At 36.5% G+C, this 25,476-nt stretch overlaps 1 protein-coding gene across 6 annotated transcripts in view; it reads right to left on the bottom strand.

The window, feature by feature from the left end:
- Positions 1–283: 283 nt before the first annotated feature.
- The window catches only part of MYO1B (myosin IB), a 172,166-nt gene continuing 146,973 nt past the window's right edge, over positions 284–25,476 (bottom strand). For 4 of the 6 annotated variants that reach the window (XM_019740730.3, XM_019740732.3, XM_074339441.2 and 1 more), the window contains 8 exons: positions 24,468–24,554; positions 21,177–21,251; positions 19,657–19,791; positions 17,692–17,798; positions 8,478–8,610; positions 7,965–8,117; positions 6,437–6,564; positions 284–1,601 (listed from right to left, as the gene is read on the bottom strand). In XM_019740730.3, coding sequence (XP_019596289.3) covers positions 1,478–1,601; positions 6,437–6,564; positions 7,965–8,117; positions 8,478–8,610; positions 17,692–17,798; positions 19,657–19,791; positions 21,177–21,251; positions 24,468–24,554 — 942 coding nt within the window. In that variant the 3' untranslated portion in view covers positions 284–1,477. The remainder of the gene's footprint in view (positions 1,602–6,436; positions 6,565–7,964; positions 8,118–8,477; positions 8,611–17,691; positions 17,799–19,656; positions 19,792–21,176; positions 21,252–24,467; positions 24,555–25,476) is intronic. The other 2 variants (XM_019740734.3, XM_074339462.2) reach the window with 1 other exon arrangement.

Below are 25,476 nucleotides of genomic sequence, written 5' to 3'. Positions count from 1 at the left end.
AAGAAGACTGAAAGAAAGTCATTGTATCCTCTCTCTGCACCAATAAACACAAAGGCTTCTGAGAATTTCTTTATGGAAGCAATATTTTTAAGTACAAAAATTAAAAGAAAATCCCCAGAAAATACTTTCAATGATTGTTTCTGGTTTATAAATGATAAGTGAAATTCAATTATACAGAGAACATGAAATGTTTGGAGTGCAAAGCCTTTCTGTGCGACAATATATTGACACACAACATAAGAACATAGCTTGAAGTACAAAAATACAGTTGTGATCCAGGAAATGGCACCAAATTAGAACAGTTTTATTATTTAACATACCATTGTATATACATTATCCTCCCAAATAAGAAGAAATTTGATTCCAAAGTTTAAAAAGTAGCTTCCAAAATGAATCCTTATTATAAATTTGAAGGAAAAAAAAAAAAAAGTCCTGCAAATTAACACAAACAATTTTGATCCTTGATTAAAATATGCACCCTGTACCGATCACCTCGCTCATACAAAATGTTTACTATAAATAAAACTTTCAAAAAAGATCTTGGATGTTTATTGCACATTGTATAGAATGTTTGCCTCTATCTGAAAGGCTTTCAGCCCTCACTGTATTAGCTGTTTGAAGTACTTACTCAAATTTGGGTGAAAACAACACTCTATAGATATTAGCATATATAGGATCATATATGTTTACCAGAAACAGGAAAATATAACCTTAGTGGACTGCTTCTGTCACTTTTTCTAAAATAAGAATGAATCTGTTTTCTAAGCAATTACAAGAGATCTAAACAAATTAAAAGTCCTGTTCAAATGTCAGTTTTTTCTTTTCAAATAGAAATCACACGTAGAGCCATTTTACCCAGTCATATAGTTCTACTTCCTAGGACCAGCCCTTTTTGAAGTATATTGTTAAAGTCACACTACAGGATTTCTTTCTAATCACGCTGTCCATCATCAACAGTTACTGTTTTGGTCTCAACATTTTCAAGTCCTCTTAGCCATAGTAAAGCCAGCACAAACCAGCCAGAATGCAGTGGCCTTCAAAATAGAACAAGTTCCTCATAGCTTTTCAAACCATTTAGTATAGTGCCTAGCACAGAGCAGGCATTCCATAAATATTGGATGAGTGAATGTACTATCTTTTAGGACCATTTCCTATACTTAGATGTATTAATGATTTATGAGTAATATGTTGATTTAGGGTACACAGACCTAACATGATGACTAAACAAAGAACACACATGACATGGCATAGACACTGTTAGTTTCTACAATCCTGTCCCAGGACAGAATGTGCACTTTAAAGGTTAAAACTATTCCAATAATAAAAATTGATTAGTCAAATAGTTTTATTTTGCCAAGGGACTTTAACGGTGTTAGCCTTTGACAATTCCCAAACATACAATGAACCCCAAATAAAACAAAACCAAATTGCACTATTACAAAGAAACAAGTCCATGAAAGCAGAGAGGAGGCACCAGTTAAGGAACAGCAACTTCAAGGAGACGGTTGTTTTTTCGTTTGCACGTTGGGACACTCCCATTTTTCTGGTTGCCCTGAATAAACTTCACACATACTTTATCCTGTCTGAACTGCACCAGGAACCTAGGAGAAAAGAATAACACAAATTAAAGTACACACAAAACAGCTGATGATTACACTAACACTAGCTTTTGTTTTTTGACGGATATTGACGTCGACAAGCATTCCTCCTTTCCATTCCATTAGCACTTCTGTACGTAGAACTGTATCATCAGGTATTACATTGCATTTACTTCCAGCAATCATCATTTAGCCCTAAGGAAAACGAAGTTCTTTAACTCATCATATCAGTAAGATAAACGGGGTAAGAATAGAAATTTCCATGTTTCAAATGCAAAGACCAACATGCCATTTTTCCATTTTTCTTCATTTTTGCATAGCAAAATTATAAACTGGGGGAGGTTTCCTATTAAATAACCAACAAATTGAGAAAATGAAATCGAGAATTTCAGAAAAAGAAGGGGTCTGGAGATCCCACAGACTATGGTTTTTCATCTTTAGTTACTCAGATACAATTTTTCTCATATCCATACATTATGCTAATAGTTATTTCCAGCTTAAATAAATGTATTTCAAAATAGTGGTGACCTACAGATAATAAAGATAAAATCACAAGTTTGATCTGCCACTTGTTTTAATACCCATTTAATATATACATAATTTTAATACCCATTTAAAATATACATTAAGTTATAAAATTTTAAAAACCATCAGTGTACACCAAAAGCCAGTTCTTATCCTACCATTGGTACGTGTGGCATACTGTGGGAAACGATATTCTAGCCCAAATCTTCCCTTTCAGAGATAATCAGCAGTCAAGTGCCTGTCCATGAGATTATGTGTCACACCTTCCTACACACACACTGACAGCTTCCCCTGGGCTGGGTGCTGTGAGGGACACCGGGATGTATTCCATGAGGTCCCTGCCCTCAGGATGACATTAGCGGGGAAGCATGAGAGTGGCATGGCTGGACCAGAACCTGGCCTTGCCCATTTCAAAGCCAGTGCTCTTTTCTCCCCACCATTAGACTCAATATAATGTCGCCAAGTTTTCAGTGTATTTCTTAGGGAACAGATTTCTGAGTCACTGGCATCCACGACAACAAGCAAAGACTGAAACAACTCTGCTCTGTATACATTAGTCTCAGTTTCAAGGCCTGAATAGTCCACGTTTTGCAAACATCATCCACTGGAGTGAAATGTGATACATAAGCTTCTGATTCATCGGTTGTTTTAAAATGATAGTTATTTCTGAGCTTTTAAATGGGTTGTTTTTTTTTCAACTTGAAAACACTGAAAAAGCTTTAGTTCCAAATTCGCCTGTCTGGGATATCTCTCTGGCATGTATATATACTCTTATCTATGTGTGTGAAAGAAAAAAAGAAAAAACATCTTTCAAGTTTAACACAAATACATACATTGTAAGAATCAAATATTTTTATATTTTCAATTCAAAGTCTACTTGCAGTGTAACAAATGTATAAGGAGCTCTTTTCCCAATAACTTTAGCATATGTGGGCTGTCTCCATGTTCATACTCCAGGATCACGATTCACTCTAAAAATAACAACAGCTAAAATTTGAGTATTTACCATGTACTACACTATTCTTAGTAAATTAAAATATTAAAACACAACTTTAAAACAATCCTATGAGGTAAATACTCTTATTTATCTGTAATTCATAGAAGATAAAACTGAAGCATGGCCCACAGTAAAAAAAAAGGAGAATCAAAGAATTATCTTCCAGCAAACAGTTAACATTGAATGCACTATTTCACAGCATCAATACCAGTTACAACTTCACAGCAAAAGGACTGTGGATTAGCTGTTCGGGTTTAAAATATTCAGAGACAATTGTATAACTTAAATTAATATATATGTATGTTTGTGCGTGTGTGTGTGTGTGTGTACTATATGTATATATGCGAATACATGTAGTACAGGTAGTTTTAAAATATTTAATGGAACAAATTCACTTTAGTTTTCGATATATTCAGAACTTAATTTTTAGAAATACTACACTTTTTATTTAACGTTCTCCTTAAAAGGCCACCACTTACAGTTTGAACAGTTTGGAGTGTAAGAGCTGGGAATTACAAAGCAGTTGAGTCCCTGGATGAATTCAATTCTCGATTCTAAGCGTTAAACTACAATTCTTGCTGTGCACGTTAAAACCGCTGGAAGGAATAAACAGGACTTTGATTCTGCTCCTTGTAAACTGACATTCAGTTTACCCATAATGATTATGGAGATGGGGTTTGTTAGATTAACGACTTCTACTTCTGAAAAGGCTGCACTGAGGAAAGCACACACTGAACTGAATGCTGTTGAAAACATTGCCCTGTACAGCTGACAATAAAATGGACCAAAGCCACTTAGGGCTAGAAAATACATCACAGGCACTCTTGCCCAGGACTTTATAAAATTTTGTTTAAATTTAAAATGCACCCCCAAAAGATTATATAACCCTGCGTCCACGCTCCCACAGGTAACGGAGGAGAGGCTTGGGCACCTCGCTTGGCCTTGTGTTTCCCCGTGTTGCCTGGCAAGGGACCACGGGTGCTATGCAAGCTTGTATCAGCTCTTTCAGTTTTAGAAGACCAGTCAATAGTCAGGAATTGGAGAAGGACAGGTGTTAGGGGCTGGTTTATAATGCTACTAAACATTGGTTTTCTTCATGTGGCCACACTGTAAATCTTTACTCAGACAGCATGTTTACTGAAAGCTTACATAGCCAGAACATCACACACCCCTCTCTGTGATAAGGCAGAGTCCCCGATGCCCAGAAGCAAGCCATCCTCATCAGTGTTGTGTAATCGTATGCCTCAGTGCCTCAAACACAAACCGTGAGAGCCACTGGAGGGGTTCTGTGGTTGATTACATTTGAGAAACACAGCACATGCTCTCCCAAAGCCCCTCAGGAGAGTCATAATGTGCAACGAGATTGCAGAGGCTCTGAGAAGGGCTGTAGTAAAGAAAGATTGTTAATTTGCACCAGAGAACACTTTCTTCACAGCACACCATTTATTAACATCCTGCAAAGGCAGTGTTCTTAGAATACTAGTTTGGGAAATGCTTAAAAGTAGCAATCCCTTGTGGCCTGGCTGTTGGTATGATACTTTTCTGTAAAGACAGCCTAATTAATCTAGTCGGCCAATTACAAACCTACTTCATCCTTATACTAAAGAGCTTTTGCATCTGGAATATATATAATCTTCCATGATAGTGGGAATTAGCAGTCCCACCCAACCAGAAGTCAAACATCCCAAGTTATGAAAAATTTCAGCTAAAGGAAGTTTACAGCTCTAACAGATCTACCAGGTTAAAACCTTAACTACCTGGAACCCAACTAGCCATTATCTTTTTTCCTAATACTCTTTGTTTTGTGAGAAAGGACATAAAAACAAGAAAGTTACTTAGTCCAAACTGTAATTTCCAACGCAGAGTATACATGAAGGCCAATCTCCCATCCAATCTAAACACCATTTTTAGTATACAATGAGAACAGACAATAACCAAGGTCTATAGATCCTAATACATCAAGTAGAGTATGTTTGGCTTACAAAAGGATAGGTATGGGTGTGTACTGGTTTTGGAAAGACTTTTAGAAAGAGATGAAATAGATTAGGCTGGCAAAATCTTAATCAGAAAATAAAATCATTTCCTGAAAAATCTGGTTATGCAATTTTACAATGAAAGTATTTAAGCATATAGTAAACAATCTGTTGAAAAGTAATCAATTCAGTATCAAATAACATAGTAACTCAAATTCATATGATCTTCTATTGATAGATTTAATAAATGGAGGGATGCTCCAAACTACATGCAAATAATGTCTATAATTAGAGCCCTAATGTAAAGTAAAAAAGGCTAATTTCCAATGTATGCAGTCTTGGTACTAGTAAACCCTTGTCAACATACAATGCTTATTCTATAATTCTAACTGTCTATATGTGAAAATAAAGGCATCTCAAATATAACACATCCAAAACCACACTCTTTTTATTTTACCCCACCCCGTCTACCCTCAAACCTCTTTCTTCAAGTGTCATCTATTGTAGTAAATGGGATCACCATTTGGGCTCAGGCCCAAAACCTAACATCGAATTTGTTCACAAGTCCTCTTGTTTTCCTTCAAACTACATTCGGAACATATTTCTCACTACCTTCCTCTCACACCCAGGCCTAAGCCATATCATCCTCACCCTACACAGCTCAGAAAAGCTCCTAACTATTTTCTCTGCTTCTATTCTTGCCTCTCTATAGTTACTCTCCACATCGCAGCTAAAGTGATCTTTGAAAATAATAAATCAGATCACGCCACACCCTTGCTCAAAACCTTTAATGGCTTTCCATTATCCTCAGTAAAATCTCAACTCCTTACCTCAGCTTCCAAGCTCCACATGACTGGTCCCTGCCTCTCTCCCCAGAGTCTTTTTATTACCATTTCATTCTGCCACAAAGTTCACTCATGTCTCAGGGCCTTTGCACCTGCTGCCTCCCTGCCACAGAAGGCATCTCCCTAGATTGTAGCGTGGCTTGCTCTCTTGATTCCAGTCTTGACTCAAAGGTCACTAAAAAGAGGCCTCCCTGATCTCCTTATCAAAAATAACACCCTCTGATCCTTAGCTTGCTTTCTTCCTCCCTCCATAGCACTTGCCACTAACCAAAGTCATGTGACCCACTTATTATTTTATTAGTATATATCTGTCTCTTCCACTAGGATGTCAGATACATAAAAGCAGAGACCCGGTCAGTATCATTCACTGCCCATCCATCATCTAGAACACATGCCAGACATATATTCCATACCTAATAAATGAATGCAATCACATCGCTCAACTAAAACAATAAAGCTGAAAGTTAAAAGGTATATTCAAGTAATTCATGAACATACTCATCAGAAATTTCAATATTGAGCTTCTGTTTGGTTTGGCTGAGAGTCGTCCGATAGAGCTTGGTGGCCATTTCAATCAGGTGATCACTACTGAAGAGAAAGTCTCCTTTACTAGCTGCTTCAGAGCCCTAAGAAGACAAACCAAGAGTCAGACTATCATAATTAAAGACAGCTTAGAAGGCAAATGTTTGCAGGTTTCACTAAAAACGTATTTACAGCCTCTTTAAAACATCAGCTACTGGAATCCACTCTTCTGAATAAACAATTACAAAAGCAGTACGTCTTTCAACTTGCTCAGATCACCTTAGTAAGGCCACCTAACCCCTCGCTACCCAAAGTTGTTCCAGGACCAGAAGTAGCATCTGCATCACCTGGGAGCTTGTTAGAAAAGCAGAACCTCAGGCCCTACTGCGGCTACTGAACATGAACCCACAACAATATCCTTGGGTGATCTGTTTGGGCGTTCAGGTTGGAGAAGCACTGACCTAACCCATTAACTCATTCTGAAAGAGCTGCTTACAAAAACTCCTCAGGGATTTGGTTAAAAAAATAAGAACAATAACACTTCCAACAAACATCCTAGGGCAGTGGTTCACAATCTTAGCTACACAGGGGACTCATTTGGGGAGCTTTTGAAGAATAGGATGCTTATGTCCCATTCCAAGAAACTGATTTGGTTGAACTGGGGATGTGACTTGGGCATGAGCACTATTTAATCTGTAATGAAGGTTCAACATCACTGTGTTAGGATTTGATATACTCCCTTTCGGTTAAGATTCACAGCTGGGAAAATGGGCTGAATTAAGCTTACAGTATTTTTCCTAAGTTTAGAATCAGCCAGATAGGTGCACTATTAGCTAGATGTATGACCCAAAATATGATTAATATTTGCTGGCATCTGTTTACTCAGTGACTATTTATTAGGTGATGGGCATTATGCTAAGCACTATACAAAGTATTTCATCTAATCCTTGCAACACTATGAAGTAGGTACTATTATCCTCCCTATTTTAAGGACAAGGAAAATTAGGTAGGCACATGAAAGTTAAATGACGTCGCCAAGGTCATTGGTTGAGCTAAAAGCACAGAACATTAAAAAATCTTTAGGTCCAAATTATTAGGCAGTTGTTTTATTGTAGTTTCATTCTTTATTTAAAAACCCCCAAATTAAAATGAACAAGAAGACATTTACTAAGTTGGTGTATAGAAGAAACAACAGGAAGGAGCATACTTTACAACACCCTGATATTCCTCTGAATTAGTCTAAAAATAATGCATATTATAGCGGGTGTGAACAAAAGCTACTCAGTAAAATTAGAATTCAAGTGAACAAGCCAATGAAAGTAATGAATCGTACTCAATTATTGAAAAAAGCCAACCCTGAGCTTTTACATTGGCGTGAATATAGCCAAAATGTGCAAATCTGTAATAAGGATAAACTTCAAGTAATAGGATTATCCTATGTGGCATAATTAGAGATTAGACAAACGCAGAAACCTTTCAATCAAGTCAACAGTTGAATCTTTACCTCTTTGAGGTGGATGGCGAAGAAGCCATCATTTTGTGAGCTCATTGATACTTTGGTCACATCCACCAGGGGAACTTCTGACTTGATTTGTCCAGACTTTTGATCAGCAAGAAGGAGATTATTATTTGTTAAGAGGAAAATCCGAGATGTACTCTAACAAAACAAAACAAAACGAAAAAGGATGTAAAACCCAATGATCAAAAATACTCAAAAATGGCCCATGACACTAAAGCCATTAGTCATTTACAGAAATTCACATTTTATTCCAATCTTTCGGTATGCACCCCTATGTAAACTAAGAACACACTAAGGGACATAGATAATATTTTTAATTCATAAAAATTTCAGAAAACAAGCAAAATTCCACCAAGGCTTAAAGGGAAGGAAAAATAGCTCCCTTCACAGCAACTGCTGCTGAGAATAAGAAATACAAATGTGAACATTCAGAAAACTAAAGATGATTGTCCCAACTGATAAACATTTCTTGCAGTTCTTCAGGGTTAACATTTTTACCTTCCCATTTGCACGGTTAATTTTGTTCACAACTTCAGCAATGATAATCTTTTCTTCAATGGCATCTTGGAGTTTCTTATACTTGGGATTCTTGTTGATTTCCAGGTAAGCCCCTTGGAATGGCTGCCCAACACTAAAGAAAAAAAAAGAATTCGCTCATATTAGAAACAGTTTCAAATGGAAGCACCACTGGAAAAGATAACAGGTCAGTTAATTCCAAAGAGTGTATGACAACTTCATACAATGTTAACTTATTTCATATATTATATACATTATACGCATACTTGTCCTAAATATATGCTGGACTAAAACCTATTTCAAATATATTTTTGATGTGCTCATGGCATTTGGTAGGTAGGACTTTGATAAAAATCGTATCACATGGGACAATCAAGATAGAAATCACTCACAAGAGCAACAACCAAGAGCCAAGTGCAGGGCCTCCTATGAAGGAAAAGACAATTCTTTCTAATCTGTTAATTGACAACTGCCCACAAAAAAATGTATTAATGCCTTTAAAAAAATATATAGCAATGAAAACAAGAGCACAAATCATTACCATCACCTGATCCAAAGAAATATTTCCTTTTGTTGAAGAGTAAGAAAATCAATAGGCCTTCTGGGGAAAAATGGGTCCAGAGCAACCACTTTAGAAGAAAACTATAGAACACTTAATATTATCTTGTAAGTCTGGCTATAAAGAGGCAATATATGATAGAAAAATCAGACCTCTCCCCCTAAATGGAGAGAAGTGGCCAAGCTAAACACTTAGAATCAGAGCAGTTTTCTTTCAAACCACATCTTACAAGAGACATAATCATGTCTACAGCACTAAAATATTGATTTCGCTAAAGATTTGCAGACTCTCTCAGGGCAGCTTCTTCAAAGACATCAAAACAAACAAAACAAAAAAACAAAACACCCAACCCTGCAGCTTCATTTTGAGCTATAAAGTTCTGGCAATTTGCAAATACAACTTTACATGCTTGCGTTGTGGGTGGAAGATCGGGGAAGAAAAATCCATGTAGGTGGCCAGTGTTCACAGCTCCCAGGATAGAGAAGGCCAACACCCATGAGTGTTGCTGCTTTACACAGTGGTGGGACGGTGAAGTATTCCACCCTTAGACTGCTGTAAGGTGAGCGCGCCACCATCCCTAAAAAATGAAATAACACCCTCCAAAAAACTTGGCTTGAATTTACATTTTTTGTTGTTGTTCATGTTTAAAAGTGTGTTTAATAAAAAGTGCTAAGAGCCTTTGAATTTGTTTCTTCAAAAATGCATTTTTCTCTCTCCAGTTTCTGAAGAGTCATCCATAGGGAATGTTAATTAAGGAGGTTACTCTACAATTTAAAAACATACAAAGAAAACGTTAAATAAAATTACTTGCTGGAGAAAGCAGAGACACAATTTTCCTGTTTGAATACACTGTTGTATATAGCAGGCACTTGGGACAACTTTGAATTTAGATGCTATGTTTGACTTAGGAAAGCATAAACCAGCTCAAGCCGCTTATCAGCTGATTGAGGAAGCTGTGTCATTTAAAACATTTAAGCACAATGAATCTGGCAATATATGTTCTTCTAATCCTTTAAAAGGAAGAGCTTTCTGCCCAAAGCCCCATACTGGTCGCAGCCAGCCGTGGTTCACTGTGAGGCCACCCCCCACCCCACTTGTCCAGCACGCAGGTCACAGGCAAGGCTGACATTGACCTGCATGGAAACCCCTCTCAAAGAGACACCAGAAACAACACACCCAGACAACAGCTTCAGACCACACCAGAGCACTACCTGGCTAGCCCCACGAGTGGCACACACAAACGGTGGTCTTACTGGTACAAGAGCCCATGGGGGCAATTCTCCTCTGAGGGGTCAGACCCCACAAAACAGCTCATACACTGTGGGCGTCACCAATCCTCACAGCCAGTCAGCCTAAGAGTCAATATCACCCACTGGTGCCAAAAGTAATCAAGGCTCAACTACAACAGGACTACACACACGAGGGACACTCCTGGAACACACACACAGGAGATCAGGCAGACTGTGCCATTGGACTACACAGAACATATACTACATAAGGCAACTCGGCAAAGACTGAGATACATAGGAGATATATCTAATACATAGAAACAAACACAGAGGAAACAAAGAAACATGTCCCAAATAAAAGAACAGGAGAAACCTCCAGAAAAAAAACACTAAACAAAATGGAGGCAATCAACCTACCAGACAGTTTAAAACACTGGTTATAAGAATGCTTAAGGAACTCACTGAGAACGTCAATAAAGTGACAGTAAGCATTAAGACGGACATAGAAACCATTACAAAACACAGTCAGAAGTGAAGAATACAATAACTGAAATGAAGAATACACCAGAAGGAATCACCAGCAAACTAGACGAAGCAGAGGATCGAAGCAGTGATTTAAAAGAAAAGGTAGTAGAAAACACCCAATAGGAACAACAAAAAGAAAAAATAATTTTTAAAAAATAGGCTAGTTTAAGCGACCTTTAGGACAACATCAAACACAACAACATTCACATCATAGGAGTACCAGAAGGCCAAGAGAGGGAGCAACAGATTGAGAACTTATTTGAAGAAATAATGATGGAAAGTTTTCCTACCTGTCAAAGGAAACAGACATATAAGCCCCGGAAGTACAGCGTTCCAAACAAGATGAACCCAAACAGGCCCACTCCAAGACAAATTATAATTAAAATGGCAAAGGTTAAAAACAAAGAGAGACTCCTAAAATCAGCAAGAGAAAGACAACTAGTTACCTTTAAGGGAGCTCCCATACACTGTCTGCTGATTCCTCAACAGAAACTTTGCAGGCCAGAAGGGAGTTGCAGGAAATACTCAAAGTGATGAAAAAACAAGGGCCTACAACTTAGACTACTCGGTCCAAGGCTATCATTTAAAATTGAAATAGAGATAAAGAGCTTCCCAGACAAGAAAAAGCTAAAGGAATTAATTAACCAAGCCTGCACTACAAGAAATATTAAAAGAACTACTTTAAGAGAAAGAAGGGGAAAATCAAATAAACAAACAAACAAACATCAAAAATATGAATAGTAAAATGGCAATAACTATGTACCTATCAATAATCACTTTAAACATAAATGGATTAAATGCTCCAATCAAAAGACATAAGGCAACATGCTATAGAAATGATCTCTGAAAGTATAGTGGATGGGGGAAGGGGGGGTCGACACAGTGTGAGGGATATAAATGATAAATGTCTAACTATTACATTGTTTTGTGCACCTGAAACTAATAAAAAAAAGTAGATAAACTATATATATATATATATATATATATATATATATATATATATAAAAAGACATAGGATAGCTGAGTGAATAAGAAAACAAGACCCATACATATGCTGTCTACAAGAGACCCACCTCAGATTGAAAGACAAACAGACTGGGATGGAAAAAGATATTTCACACAAATGGAAATGAAAAAAAAAATCCTGAGTAGCAATACTTATATGGGAAAAAATAGAATTTAAAATAAAGACTATAATAAGAGACAAAGAAAGACATTACATAACAATAAAGGAATCAATCCGACAAGAGGACATAACCTAAGTAAACATTCATGCACCCAACACAGAAGCACCTAAATATAAAAAACAAATATTGACTTACATAAAGGCAGAGGTAAACACCAACACAATCATAGTAGGGGATTTTAACACCTCACTGACACCATTGGAAAAACGACAAAATCAACATGGAAACAGCAGGGTTAAATGACACACTAGACTAGCTGGATTTAATTGATATTTTTAGAGCATTTCACCGCAAAGCAGCAGAATACACATTCTTTTCAAGTGGATATGGAACATTTTCCAAGCTAGACCACATGTTAGGCCACAAAACAAGTCTCAATAAATTTAAGAAGACTGAAATCATATCAAGCATCTTCTCTGACCACATGGTATGAAACTATAAATCAATCACAAGTAAAAAACCTGAAAAACACACAAACGCATGAAGACTAAATGACATGCTACTAAATAATGAATGGGTGAAAATGAGATCAAAGAAGAAATTAAAAGATACCTTGAGACAAATGAAAATGAAAACACAATGACCCAAAATCTATGGGACACAGCAAAGGCAGTCTTACGAGGGAAATTCATAGCAATGCAGGCCTGCCTCAAGAAATAAGAAAAATCTCAAATAAAAAAATCTAACTTTACACCTAAGGGACCTGGAAAAAGGACAGCAAACAAAGCCCAAAGTGAGTACAAGGAAGGAAATATAAAAATCAGAGCAGAAACAAATGAAACAGAGGCAAAAAAAAAAAAAAAAAGATCAATGAAAACAAGAGTTGGTTTTTTGAAAAGATAAACAAAATTGAGAAACATTTAACCAGACTCATCAAGAAAAAGAGAACCCAAATAAATAAAATCAGAAATGAAAGAGGAGAAATGACAACAGACGCCACAGATATATAAAAAATTTTAAGACAATACTATGAGTAACTACCCTATTTCCCTGAAAATAAGACCTAGCCGGACAATCAGCTCTAATGTGTCTTTTGGAGCAAAAATTAATATAAGACCCGGTACTATACTATATTATATTGCATTATATTATATTATATTATATTATACTATACTATACTATATTATATTAGACCCGGTCTTATAGCAAAATAAGACCAGGTTTTATATTAATTTTTGCTCCAAAAGACACAGTAGAGTTGATTGTCTGACTAGGTCTTATTTTGGGGAAACACTGTAATGAAATCGATTCAGTAATCAACAAGCTCCAAACAAACAAAAGTCCTGGATCAGATGGCTTCACAGGTAAATTTTACTAAACATTCAAACAACAATTAACACCTATTCTTCTCAAACTACTCCAAAAAAATTCTAGAGAAGGGAAGGCTCCCGAGCTCATTTTACAAGGACACTATTATAACTGATCCCAAAACCAAAGACATTACAAAAAAGAAAACTATAGGCCAATACTCCTAATGAACATAGATGTAAAAATCCTCAACAAAATATTAGCAAACCAAATTTAGTAATACATTAAAAAGATCATATACTACAATCATGTGTGATTCATTTCTGGTATGCAAAGTTGGTTCAATATTCACAAATCAATTAACATGATACACCACACAAACAAAATGAAAAATAAAAATCATGTGGTCATATCAATAGATGAAAAAAAAAAAAAAAAAGAAAAAGAAAAAAAAAAAGCCCTTGACAAAATCCAGCATCCGTTTATGATAAAAACTCTCAACAAAGTGGAAACAGAGGGAGCATATCTCAACATAATAAAGGCCATATATGACAAACGCATGGCTAACATCATACTCAATGGGGAAAAGCTAAAAGCATTCTCTTTAAGATCAGGAACAAGACAAGGATTCCCACTTTCACTTGTATTCAACATAGTACTAGAAGTCCTAGCCACAGCAATCAGACAAGATACAGAAATGCAGCCAAATGGGAAAGGAAGAAGTAAAACTGTCATTATTTGCAGATGACATGATACTATATATAGAGAAGCCCAAAGATTCCACCAAAAAACTATTAGAACTGATAAATGAATTTAGTAAAGCAGCAGGATACAAAACTAATATTCAGAAATTGGTTGCATTTTTATACACCAACTATCAGAAAGAGAAATTAGGAAAACAATCCCGTTTACAATTGCATTTAAAAAAACAACAACAACCTACGAAGAAATTTAACCAAACAAGTAAAAGACCTATGCTAAGAAAATTATAAGGGTGGCCAGTTAGCTCAGTTGGTTAAAGCATGGTGCTAACATCAATGTTGCTGGTTCAATCCCCACATGGGCCACTGTGAGCTGCAGCCTTCTAAAAAAAAAAAAAAAAAGAAGAAGAAAGAAAAGAAAATTATAAGACACTGAAGAGAGAAATTAAAGATACAAATAAATGGAAACATACACCATGCTCATAAACAGGAAGAAGTAATATAGTTAAAATATCTATACTACCCAAAGCACTCTAAAGATAAAATGTAATCCCTATCAAAATACTAATAGCATTTTTCACAGAATTAGAACAAATACCACATCTCCCGGAAAATAAGACTGGGTCTTATATTAAGTTTTGCTCCAAAAGACTCATTAGGACTTATGTTCAGGGGATATCCTCCTGAAAAATCATGCTAGGGCTTATTTTCCAGCTAGGTCTTATTTTAGGGGAAACACAGTAATCCTAAAATTTATATGGAACCATAAAACACCCGAATAGCCACAACAATCCTGAGAAAGAACAAAACTGGAGCTATCATGCTACCTAATATTAAATTATACCACAAGGTCATAGTAACCAAAACAGCATGGTATTGGCATAAAAACAGACACACAGATTAATGGAACAGGACAGAGAGCCCAGAAATAAATCCATGTCTATATGGTCATTTAATCTATGACAAAGGGAGCAAAAATATACAATGAGGTAAAGACAGTTTATTCAATAAATGGTGCTGGGAAAACTGGACAGATACACACAAAAAAATGAAACTGGACCACCTTCTTACACCATATACAAGAATAAACTCAAAATAGATTAAATGTAAGATGAGAAACCATAAAACTCCTCGAAGAAAATACGAGTATAGGAAGTAAACTCTCAGACGTTAAATCTTTTTATTGATATATCTCCTAGGCAAGGGAAACAAAACAAACAAACAAATGGGACTATATTAAACTAAAAAGTTTTTGCACAGCAAAGGAAACCATCAACAAAATAAAAAGATATACTAGTGAATAAGAGAAAATATTTGCCAATGATATATCTCATAAGGGGCTAATATCCAAAATTTATAAAAAACTCATGCAACTCCACCAAAAAAACAAACAATCCAATAAAAAAATGGGCAGAGAACATGAACAGACATTTCCCCAAGAGGACATACAGATGTCTAACAGACATATGAAAAGATGCTCAAACGTCACTAATCATCAGAGAAATGCAAATAAAAACCACAATAAAATATCACCTCACACCTGTCAGAATGGCTACCATCAATAAATAAACAAACAACAAGTGCTGGCGAGAATGAGGAGAAAAGGGAACCTTTGTGCACTGTTGGTGAGATTGCAAATTGGTGCAGCCACTATGGAAAACAGTATGGAGGTATCTCAAAAAATTAAAAATTGAACTACCTTATGACTCAGCAATTCCACTTCTGTGTATTTATAAAAAAAAAAAAAAAACCCAAAACACTAATTCAAAAAGATATATGCACACCCATGTTTACTGCAGTGCTATTCATGACAGCCAAGATATGGAAACAATCAAAATGCCCATCAACAGACGATTGGATAAAGAAATTACAGTACATATGAGTGGGGGAGGGAGTGACAAAACAATGTTTACACATGACTTCTATTCATCTTTTGTTACCGGTATATATTGAGTATTACAATTTTAATACAGTTTTTTTCCTTTCTTAAAATGTATATACATTTTTTTGGCACCCTCTGTATATACAATGGAGTACTATTACTCTGCCATAAAAAAGAATGAAATCTCACCATTTGCAAAAACATGGATGGACATAGCGAGTATTATGCTAAGTGAAATAAGTCAAACTGAGGAATACAAATACTGTCTAAATACTATCACTTATCTATAGAATAGAATAAACAAACAAACAAAACAAATAGACTCAGACAGAGAGCAAACTGTTGGTGGCTAGACGGCAGGGGAATTAGGGGGATGGGTGAGAAAGGTAGAGATTAAGTAAAATTGGTAGTTACAAAATAGTTACAGGGATGTGAAAAACAGTATGGGGAATATAGTCAATAATACTGTAAAAACTATGTATAGTATCAGATGGGTACTAAACTTACTGGGGGGATCACTTCATAAATAATATAAATGCCTAAACACTATGCTGTATACCCAAAACTACCATGTTTCCCCGAAAAAAAGACCTAGCCGGATAATAAACTCTAATCTTTTGGAGCAAAACTTAATCTAAATCCCAGTATTATATATTATATTATATCACATCATACTATACCATATTATATTATACCATACTGTACTATACTATACTATACTATACTATACTATACTATACTATACTATACTATACTATATTATATTATATATTAGATCCGGTCTTATATTATAGTAAAATAAGACCGGGTAGTATATTAATTTTTGCTCCAAAAGACGCATTAGCGCTAATTGTCCAGCTAGGTCTTATTTACGGGAAATACGGTAATATAAAATAATGTTGAATGTCAACTATGGGTAGTAGACTTCTTGGGATTATCACTTTGTGAGATGTGTAAATGTCTAATCACTATCTTATTTTGTACACTTGAAACTAATAATAAAAACAAAAACAAAAAGGACGAGCTTTCAAATGTGTGAAGACACAGAGAATAAAATACACCATATGTAATACATGTGAATATGATTAGCATATAATGCATTTTTATTTCTAGGCCACTCGTGGGGAGGAACAAAAAATTGTTATAGATTTGGCTTGAAATTGTGCCATCGGTTTTTATAAATACCAGATGAAAAGGGGACAGGAATTCTGGGGAGCAATGATGAACTTGGGAAATGTAAGATAAGGAATCTTCACCAAAGACTTCCCTTGGCCAACTTGCAATCGGTGTTGTTATTTCACTGAGTACTTGACATCTACAATAAAGGAATCGAATTTGCTGCACAGAACACCAAAGTCATGCACAAAGAGTTAGCAGACGGAAGGCCACCACAGACCAGTGCTTAAACAACACTCAGAAAGGAACAGACTGGCTCACTGTTTTCACTGATCTTAAAAAGGAGATTCTGACCCAGCCTCTTAAACAAAGCAGGAAGACTAGAATGGTAATTACAGTATATGGCCAACAGAAATTGGACTAGTCTTAGAAAACTAATAGGAATTTGCAATGTAAATTTATATTAACAGAATATACAATTTTTATTTTAAATCACGACTTCTAATTTAGTTAAGTGTTCAAGCTAATGCCAATGGAGTAAAACCAACTAAGGTAATCTCATTTCATCAGTATGGAAGCTGCTGCTCCACTGTGTTTATGTTACTCATATGTAGCTGCTCATAAAATAATTCATAAAATTAAAACTCTCTCATGCATTACCCCAATCAAACTCTACTAGAAAAGACCTACAAACATATTTGAGAGACTTTTAAAATACTGATTTTATGAGGAAAGCAAAGCCATAATACCTAGATGGGTATAAAGCCTTCTTGTCTTTGAAGAGTTCACTGGCTTCTAGTTTCTCTTCATAAATAAGTTTCTGCTGGTCTGTGAATTGGTCCCTGTATTTTTTACACTGTGAGATATGAAGAAAAGGGAGAAAAAATGAGATATTGTTTATATAAATAAATCATTACTCATTCTTACATATAATAAGCCAATTTAACAGCAGCAAGAATAAGAGTAAATGTGTATGAAACATTCATTTAAAAGGCCAAAAGCATTTTTCCTTTGTGGGTTTTATTGCTTATTCTGCAGAACTTGGGAAACTTCAAAACATGCAAGGGTGCTGCTGGCCAAGGCCTTGCCGCGTGGACTGTTTCCTCCCACTATGATGTCAGTCCCTGGACATCCTTCAGATCTGAGGCTGCCGCGCTCTTTTAAGAGATTCATAGTAAGAAAAACATCGTACAGCACAACCCAGTGCACACATTTACACAGACAGTCAATGACACAAAAGCTTCACAAAACAATACTTACGTATCCTTTCAAAATGTCGTGTACGCTATTATTTTCTATTCTATTCTATTTCGTTTAAAAATGTTGGTGGTAGCCTACTAAATTGATTTCACAACCCACAAGTGTGCTATGCCCTGTAGTTTGAAAAACACTGTTCCAAATCCCCCACTACCATTTTACAATGTGGACATGAGACCTCAGAAATCTCCTCTTCACCCCGATTCTGAGATTGCACGGAAAGGAGACACAGGGTAGTGGGAGGAGCAGGGCCAGGTGTTTTCAGATGAACGCCTAAGAAATTCAGTTACAGGTGTGGTTGAGAACCACTGACATTAACTGTACAAAGGAATGCTAGCACTGCCGTCCACCCTTTCAGGAATAATACAGCCCTCTCATTTTCCAGCTCCCATCGAGGGAGATAAGGGTGAGATTCAGAGCCAGCAGAGAGCAGAGGCAGAGCAGACCCCCAGCGTGAGCAGCTTCCCACTGTTATTTTGGAAAATGGTTTATGTCAGACTCAAAAGGGGAGATGAACATCAAAACGTTGGTAAATCTCTCGAAACTGACGAAGTTAGGGAACAGATGTCAAAATCCAGTTCCACGTTTTCTGCTGGTACAAGCATTACATTAACTAGTGATTGATGTCACTCTATACATACGTGATTTTGGTAAGGAACAAGCCTACACTGCTGGGCGGCAAAGAGTTTCCCAGATGTATCCATCAATCATTCACTTACTAGATATAAGGCTTTCAATCTAATGTTTTATGATATCTGATACCTATATGTGTTTAGTATTCCATTTCTCAACTAAGTTATTGAAATAAGGTCAACATCTATACAAGCACCCCATGTACCCCATGTTAGGCAACACCTAAATTACATGTTATGCTCTGATGTAAAATTAAGTGAGCCAAAATACAAGCAACATCAAACATATTTTCAGCTTCCCTTTAATCCAGGTAGAAAGAAATTGTAATGTCTTTGAAGGGATTTTAAAGCTTTTTTTCCAGTCCATCAAAATGTGTGCCCGTGTATGTGTTCAATAAATCTTACAAAAGTAAACTCATATAATTTGCAGAATTTAACTACATTGTGTGAAGACGTTCAAATTTAATTATTTCTATCTTCTATAGTAGTATTCCTTCAGCTAGGATGGAAAAAACAAACAAAACTGAACTACTTGAAAGCAACCGGAGTATGAAAGGGAAAGACAGCGCAGCCATGCTCCACCCTCCCCACCACCACCTTTCCAGCCACGGAGGAGAGGAGACCACCAGAGGGACCTGGCTGCTCTAGGATTTCTCATGGGAAGCCAAATACAATGCATGACTCAAAAATACCAAAGTCCTCAAGTAATTCTCCTCCAGGCTAGAGGAAGAATGTGGTAAAATCTGCTTCTGTATAACACCTCTCATACACTCAAAATATATGATAAGACATCCCCGAAAAAACATAACAAGACATTTTTTTTACCCTCCACAAGTGGAAAATCCTTTTTAGCTCTTTGTGAGTAGAATCCAAGAATAGGTAAGGTCTTGATGGCCAATTCTTGTCTATTGGAGATAAGGAAGGCATCTTATTTTTCATTTCCAAGAAGTATTTTTGCATCTGCATTGGGTTTGAGAGAAAATACCCGATGAGTAAAATATACCAGAAAACACATTGTTTTACATAAACTGGAATCAAACAAAGCAGTCTTTAGTGGAATCCAGCAAGTTCATAAAACTGTAAATCCCCCGGAAAGTCTCCATTCCGCTCTTCATACTGGTTGAGGAAATCTGAGCTCTACCAAATGGTTAAGAGAAAAGAACGTAGTACCACTAATACTACACCAGCTAATGCTAGAGAGCGGTACTGTTTTAGCCACTAGTCACAAGTGGCTATTTATGCTCGTACATGTTAATTTTAAGTAATCAAAATTAAATAAAGTTAAAAACCTAGTTTGTCAGTCAAATTAGTTACATTTCAAGTGCTCAATAGCCACGTGTGGCTAGCGGCTACTCTACTGTACCACAAAGATGTAAAACATTTTCATCATTACAGAAAGTTTTATTGGACAGCACTGCTCTACTTAACATGGGTCAGGCACTGTAAGAGCTTTATGTCACCATTCCATTTTAATCCTTACAACAACCCTATGAGCTTATTGCTATTAATAGTATTATCATCCCTATTTTACAGATGATGAAATGAGGCTCATAGAAGTTAAGGAACGTGCTCGAGTCACACATCTGTAAGTGGCAGAGCAAGCTGACTCCAGGGTCTGCACTCTTCACCATTACAAATACTTCTCTGTGAGGCAGAGGGGACTTCAGAGTCCATCCTGGTAGAGTGGCACAGCCTTGCTCTCCTTCACCCCTCTACCCACTAACTTGTTTGCGAACCTTGCCTTGCTGCAGCAGTTTATAGGGCAAGACCTCGCTATTTCCCCCAAATTCCTAACCGCCAATGGGATGACATTAGGAGATGGGGCCTGTGGGAGGTAATCATGTTTAGACGAGGTCGTAAGGGTAGAGCTCCCATGATGAGATTAGGGCCCTTATAAGAGACAGGAAAGAGCTTCTTTCTCTTTCTCTCTGCCATGTGACAAAAACAAGAAGAGGCCCTCACCAGAACCACACTACGCTGGCAGCCTGATTTTGGGTTGCCCAGCCTCCAGATGTGTGAGAAATAAATATTTATAATTTAAGCCACCCAATCTATGGGATTTTTATTATAACTAAGACATCTGGCTTTCTTGACTTCACTCACTTTCCTCAAAGTATGTTCTCACTGTCAAATAAAAACCTTTTATCAATTATATATGGACCACAGATAACTCTTTTTGATACAGTTCTGCCTGAACTTGAAGGGAGATGATAAAAAAGGTCACAATCTCTCAGTCTCAGAGTTATGATTTAACTATTACCAAGAAAGTCACAAATTATTGAGTTGATCTTATTAACTACTTAATCCAGTAATGCTAATGAGTCATATATAAAATGTAAACTTACAATTCTCTGAATTGTAAATTCATAAATTTTCTTTCCAGCATTGGCTCTGAAGAATTTCCTGTACTCCCTACGTACCTTTAAAAAGAAGCAGAATACAGCAGTTAAGGTGTGGCCAGCAGATGCCCATACACATGATACACCTCTATTAAAAATGAAAATAGGTGAAACAAATAAACTTATAAGTGGCTCTCTGGATGTAGTAAAACAATTGAAGCCTAATGGAACAGTGAATAGTGAATTTTAAGTCGGAGAAAAAGAAATTAAGAGATGCAAAGTGATAAGACCAGACTATTTTGATGTTTTAAATCCTCTAAACCAGTTTTTTAAAAACCTGATGATTTAATGAAAGACATTTTCAGGCATAGCTGCAAACTTGTCATAAATCAAAATATATTTCAGAAAAAATTACGTAAGGTAATTTTTATTTCAAATTGTTCTGAAAAGTCAAAACACGCCTGAAGAAGTATGCTGCAGCTTTTGTTGCAGTTTCTAAAAGCCTTACACATGAAGATAGGATTTCAGTACTGTACACTGAGAACTGAAGGTGATTAAAAATAAGGATTAAAAAAAAAAAAGATTTGAACTACCATTATCTCCTAATGGCATTGATTTTTTTCTCATCCCTACTCCTAACAATCTTTCTACTGTTAGGAGTACTTAAGACAGCACTTAAGACATCAGATCACAGTTTCAGTTTACCTATTTCTTCCTTCTGACAGTCATATTTACATTTTATACTAATGTCTAACAAATAAATAACTGAGTGAGGGGTTTGCTAAATGAATGAATAATTAAATTTTGAAATTGAGGGAAAAATACTTAAATATTTATTATTATCCAGCCATCAATTGGAGCATTAGATTTTAGTCAAATATTAGCCTATCTGAATAATTCAATTTTATGTATGTACCTTTTTCTTTTGTCTTTAGTTTTCTCAGTTTAATTGAACATGCTCAAAATATTACATTAGGGGTGGTAAGCTAGCAATTTACTAAGCCAGATTCAGTTGGCAGAAAAATGTTTTATATGCATATTTTAACTTAAGAACTTCACATAGGAATTCAGACCCAAGTTTCTCTTATTTTCTAAGATCTAGCCACAGCGAGCCCCATCCCCACATGAGGAAGACTGAGGAGACCAGAGGAACTCCTGCTGCCTTTAGAAGAGAGATGCATGCTCCAGACTTCATGAGGCTCCACTGTCTAACCCACCTTCCATCTGCTACTTCTCTCCTCCATCTGACCCACTTGGTCCCTCTGGGCATTTGAACGCCAGACTCATCCTCTACACCTGCATATGACTGAGGTTTAAAACTTCTCCCACACACCATACAGGCAGTCCTTCCTTTTACCCACATTCTGTGTTACTGATTGTCATTTCTCTTTGAGCCATGGAGTTGTTAGATTCATAACCATTTCAAATCTCAAACTTATAAGGTTAGTTAGAAGAGATAAGACGAAGGACATAGTACCTGTTAATTGGCTCGTGAAATTACAACAGCATAGGAAAATAAAGTTCAAGTGAGGTTTCATGAAAACATATCCTTAGAAATATATGAGCAGTCCTACTATATTTAGTTGAACATCACTGTAACTGAGCTCACTGCAACGTGCTTGGCAGTCCTAGGGCAGACCCTTTCTCCTGAAATAACAGCTACATACAGAAAAGGCCTGGTGGCAACATGTGGGCATAGAGACAGGTTCCCCTTATGGGCCCTGGGACCCCTAAAAGGTCCAGTGAACTATGTACTCAATTCAACAATCAAGTCATTTGAAAGGGCAAACCTACTGCTTATTATCAACATAATTCTTTATAATAAAAAGTATAAAATTATTATATTCTTGGACTTCAAAGAAGCTTAACCTTATTTCATAACAATAATAACGGTAACATTAAATTACTTCTGTTCTGTTGGAAACTGGAAAAAAAAGTTAGGTCTAGTTATCCCCGTTAACTTCAGCTAAAACATCCTTCACCTACAAACTGAATTTGGTTTACAGGTTGCTAACACACACTCCTAATATGAAAGTATTTTTGAAATCACATGTAGTCAGTTAAACCCAGAAAACTGAAGATAAATGTGATGCCCTGGTAGAAGTCATTAAAGAGAGTAAAAATCCTGACCCAGAGTTGTCTGTTCCTTTCTCTTATGAAAGTTAGAATGCAAATTAGAATAATGTGAATAAAATGGGAAATAAAACCCTTAGTTTTGATTTTTAAAAAATAGTAGGTATAGAACTTGTGCAAAATTCCTGAAACAGAACATTTTAGATTCATTTTTATTTCTTAATTACTTCAGAAATTACTTGATGAATATTCAATATAATCAAAAAAGTTAATTTACTAAAAGTTTATAGGCTAAACTTTCAGAAAGAAATGCTGATTGTTCAAAGCAGAGTTTATGGATACTGCTAATGGTGTTTGGATTCAGAGTCGATAGTTTCCTGCATAATATTCAAATATTTAGAAAAAGATGAATTGTTACAGTATTAAACTAAAAATAACTAAGAGGAATAGTGTCAAAAAAGGGCCTAATTATTCCAATAATTAGGATTATTGGATGGCGTCTTACGGTGATGAGTTGTTGAATATTAGGAAGACTAAATCCTTACACTGTCTAAAGGTTTTCCCAAACTCAGAATCATATTTACTTACATGCATCCTTACCTCAAGTAGTAAGCACCATTTTGAAATAAACCATGCCCTAAATTTGAAGCCACTTGACGCTAAGGTTCTCTTTAACCTGAATGATCCACTGGTGGTCTTATTCGTCAAAATCTGTACATTTAAGCAAAACCGTTCGGGTTCTATGCGGAACAATTAGAATGATGGTCACTTTGAAGAAAGCTCTGCTCCAGGACCCATCTTTGGAGCAGAATAGGTGGATAAAGGGAAACAAAAGGCTGATAACCCCCTGCTGGTCACTGCGGACGGTGGGTCAGCTTTTAGCTCACCTATTGTAATCATCTCACGAATTAAAAAAAAAAAAGAAAAGGGCACTTCATCCTCCTAAAGACAGTATAAAACAGAACTTGGATAACAAAATGTCTTGGATAAAATATGCTACATTGCTATTCCTTTAAACCTACTATTTAAAGAAATGCACCAGAATAAAAATCGGAAAACATTAGTGTACATGTTTGTTTTCAAAAAGAAACAAAATTAGGCAAGATGACATTGTAAAAGGCTGTGCAGACCATCAGCAAGCATAATCAATCGTTTTTTCAGGGTTAGTAGGTGCTAGGCTTTATTGAGTTCACCCTGGACAGAGAGAAGGGGTTGAGGAAGTACCTTCAGTCCAAGCCAGTAAGCCCAAATGACAGCAACTGCATGCTTACGCCTAGCCTCCTCCTTCAAGCGTTTCAATTCCCTTCGAGCCTAGAATGTTTAGATGGTAAATAAGAGAGCCCAATGCAGACAGCACAAATGACCCGAAAGACACCCCACCAAATAGAAGAGCCAATTTATGAATAAGGATTTCAGAGTGATAGAGGAACTGTGCATAATCATTTAAACCCAAAGAATCAGTGTCAGGCTGGTGCAGTCCCTGGCATTTTTAGTGCGTTGAGATTCTGTACCAGAAGAGGGCAATCTGTGTGGTTCCCCAGGTAAGCACTCCTCCGCCCCTTGATTCCATTCTTTTCCTTGTTTCTCCCCCGGTTTCACTCCCTCCCACCCTTATCAAAGCCTTAGAACTACGAGTGGTTCCTAATAATTTCAGTGGACTTCCCTTTGCTGCTAGGACGAGGAGCTGGAAGGGGAGGGGGGGGGAGGGCTAAAGAGAAATTCCCAAGTTCATTTATTTGGACTCATCAAAAGACATCTCTTGTGAACAACCATTTAGAAAATTGGAAGGAATAATGGTTGTTCCTCTGAAGTTCAAACAAAAACACAAAACTCAAAATGCTTTCCAGTTAGAAAATTGCAAATAGCATGCATCAAAATTCAGTATCAGCTAAGACCCCAAACTGGAAAAATCTTGCAAAAAAAAAGATACAACTTGATAGAAATAGGCACGTATCGATTTCTTATTACATGGTAGCACTCAAACTGGGAAATGAGCTCCCTCAGTGCAGAAATCGCAGGGTTAACTGTCTGAGAGTCCCTCTGCCTCTGCTACCGTTTACTAAAAGGACTAGTTTGTTCTTCACTGATTTTCAAGAGAAAATCAAATGAACAACTTTGGTGTGTTTTTGGCAAATGAAGATCTTTACTGGGGCAAAATGTTGACTTTTCTCACAAGATAGGCTTATAATGCTGACAAGGTAGACTCAAAAACATAGGACTTTGTGGATACTTG

Source organism: Rhinolophus sinicus, chromosome 17 (genome assembly GCF_057876585.1).
Source record: "Rhinolophus sinicus isolate RSI-liver-muscle chromosome 17, RSI-T2T, whole genome shotgun sequence".
Lineage (NCBI taxonomy): Eukaryota > Metazoa > Chordata > Mammalia > Chiroptera > Rhinolophidae > Rhinolophus > Rhinolophus sinicus.
Note: the sequence above shows the minus strand (reverse complement) of the source record. Positions and strands in the feature narration are given on the sequence as shown.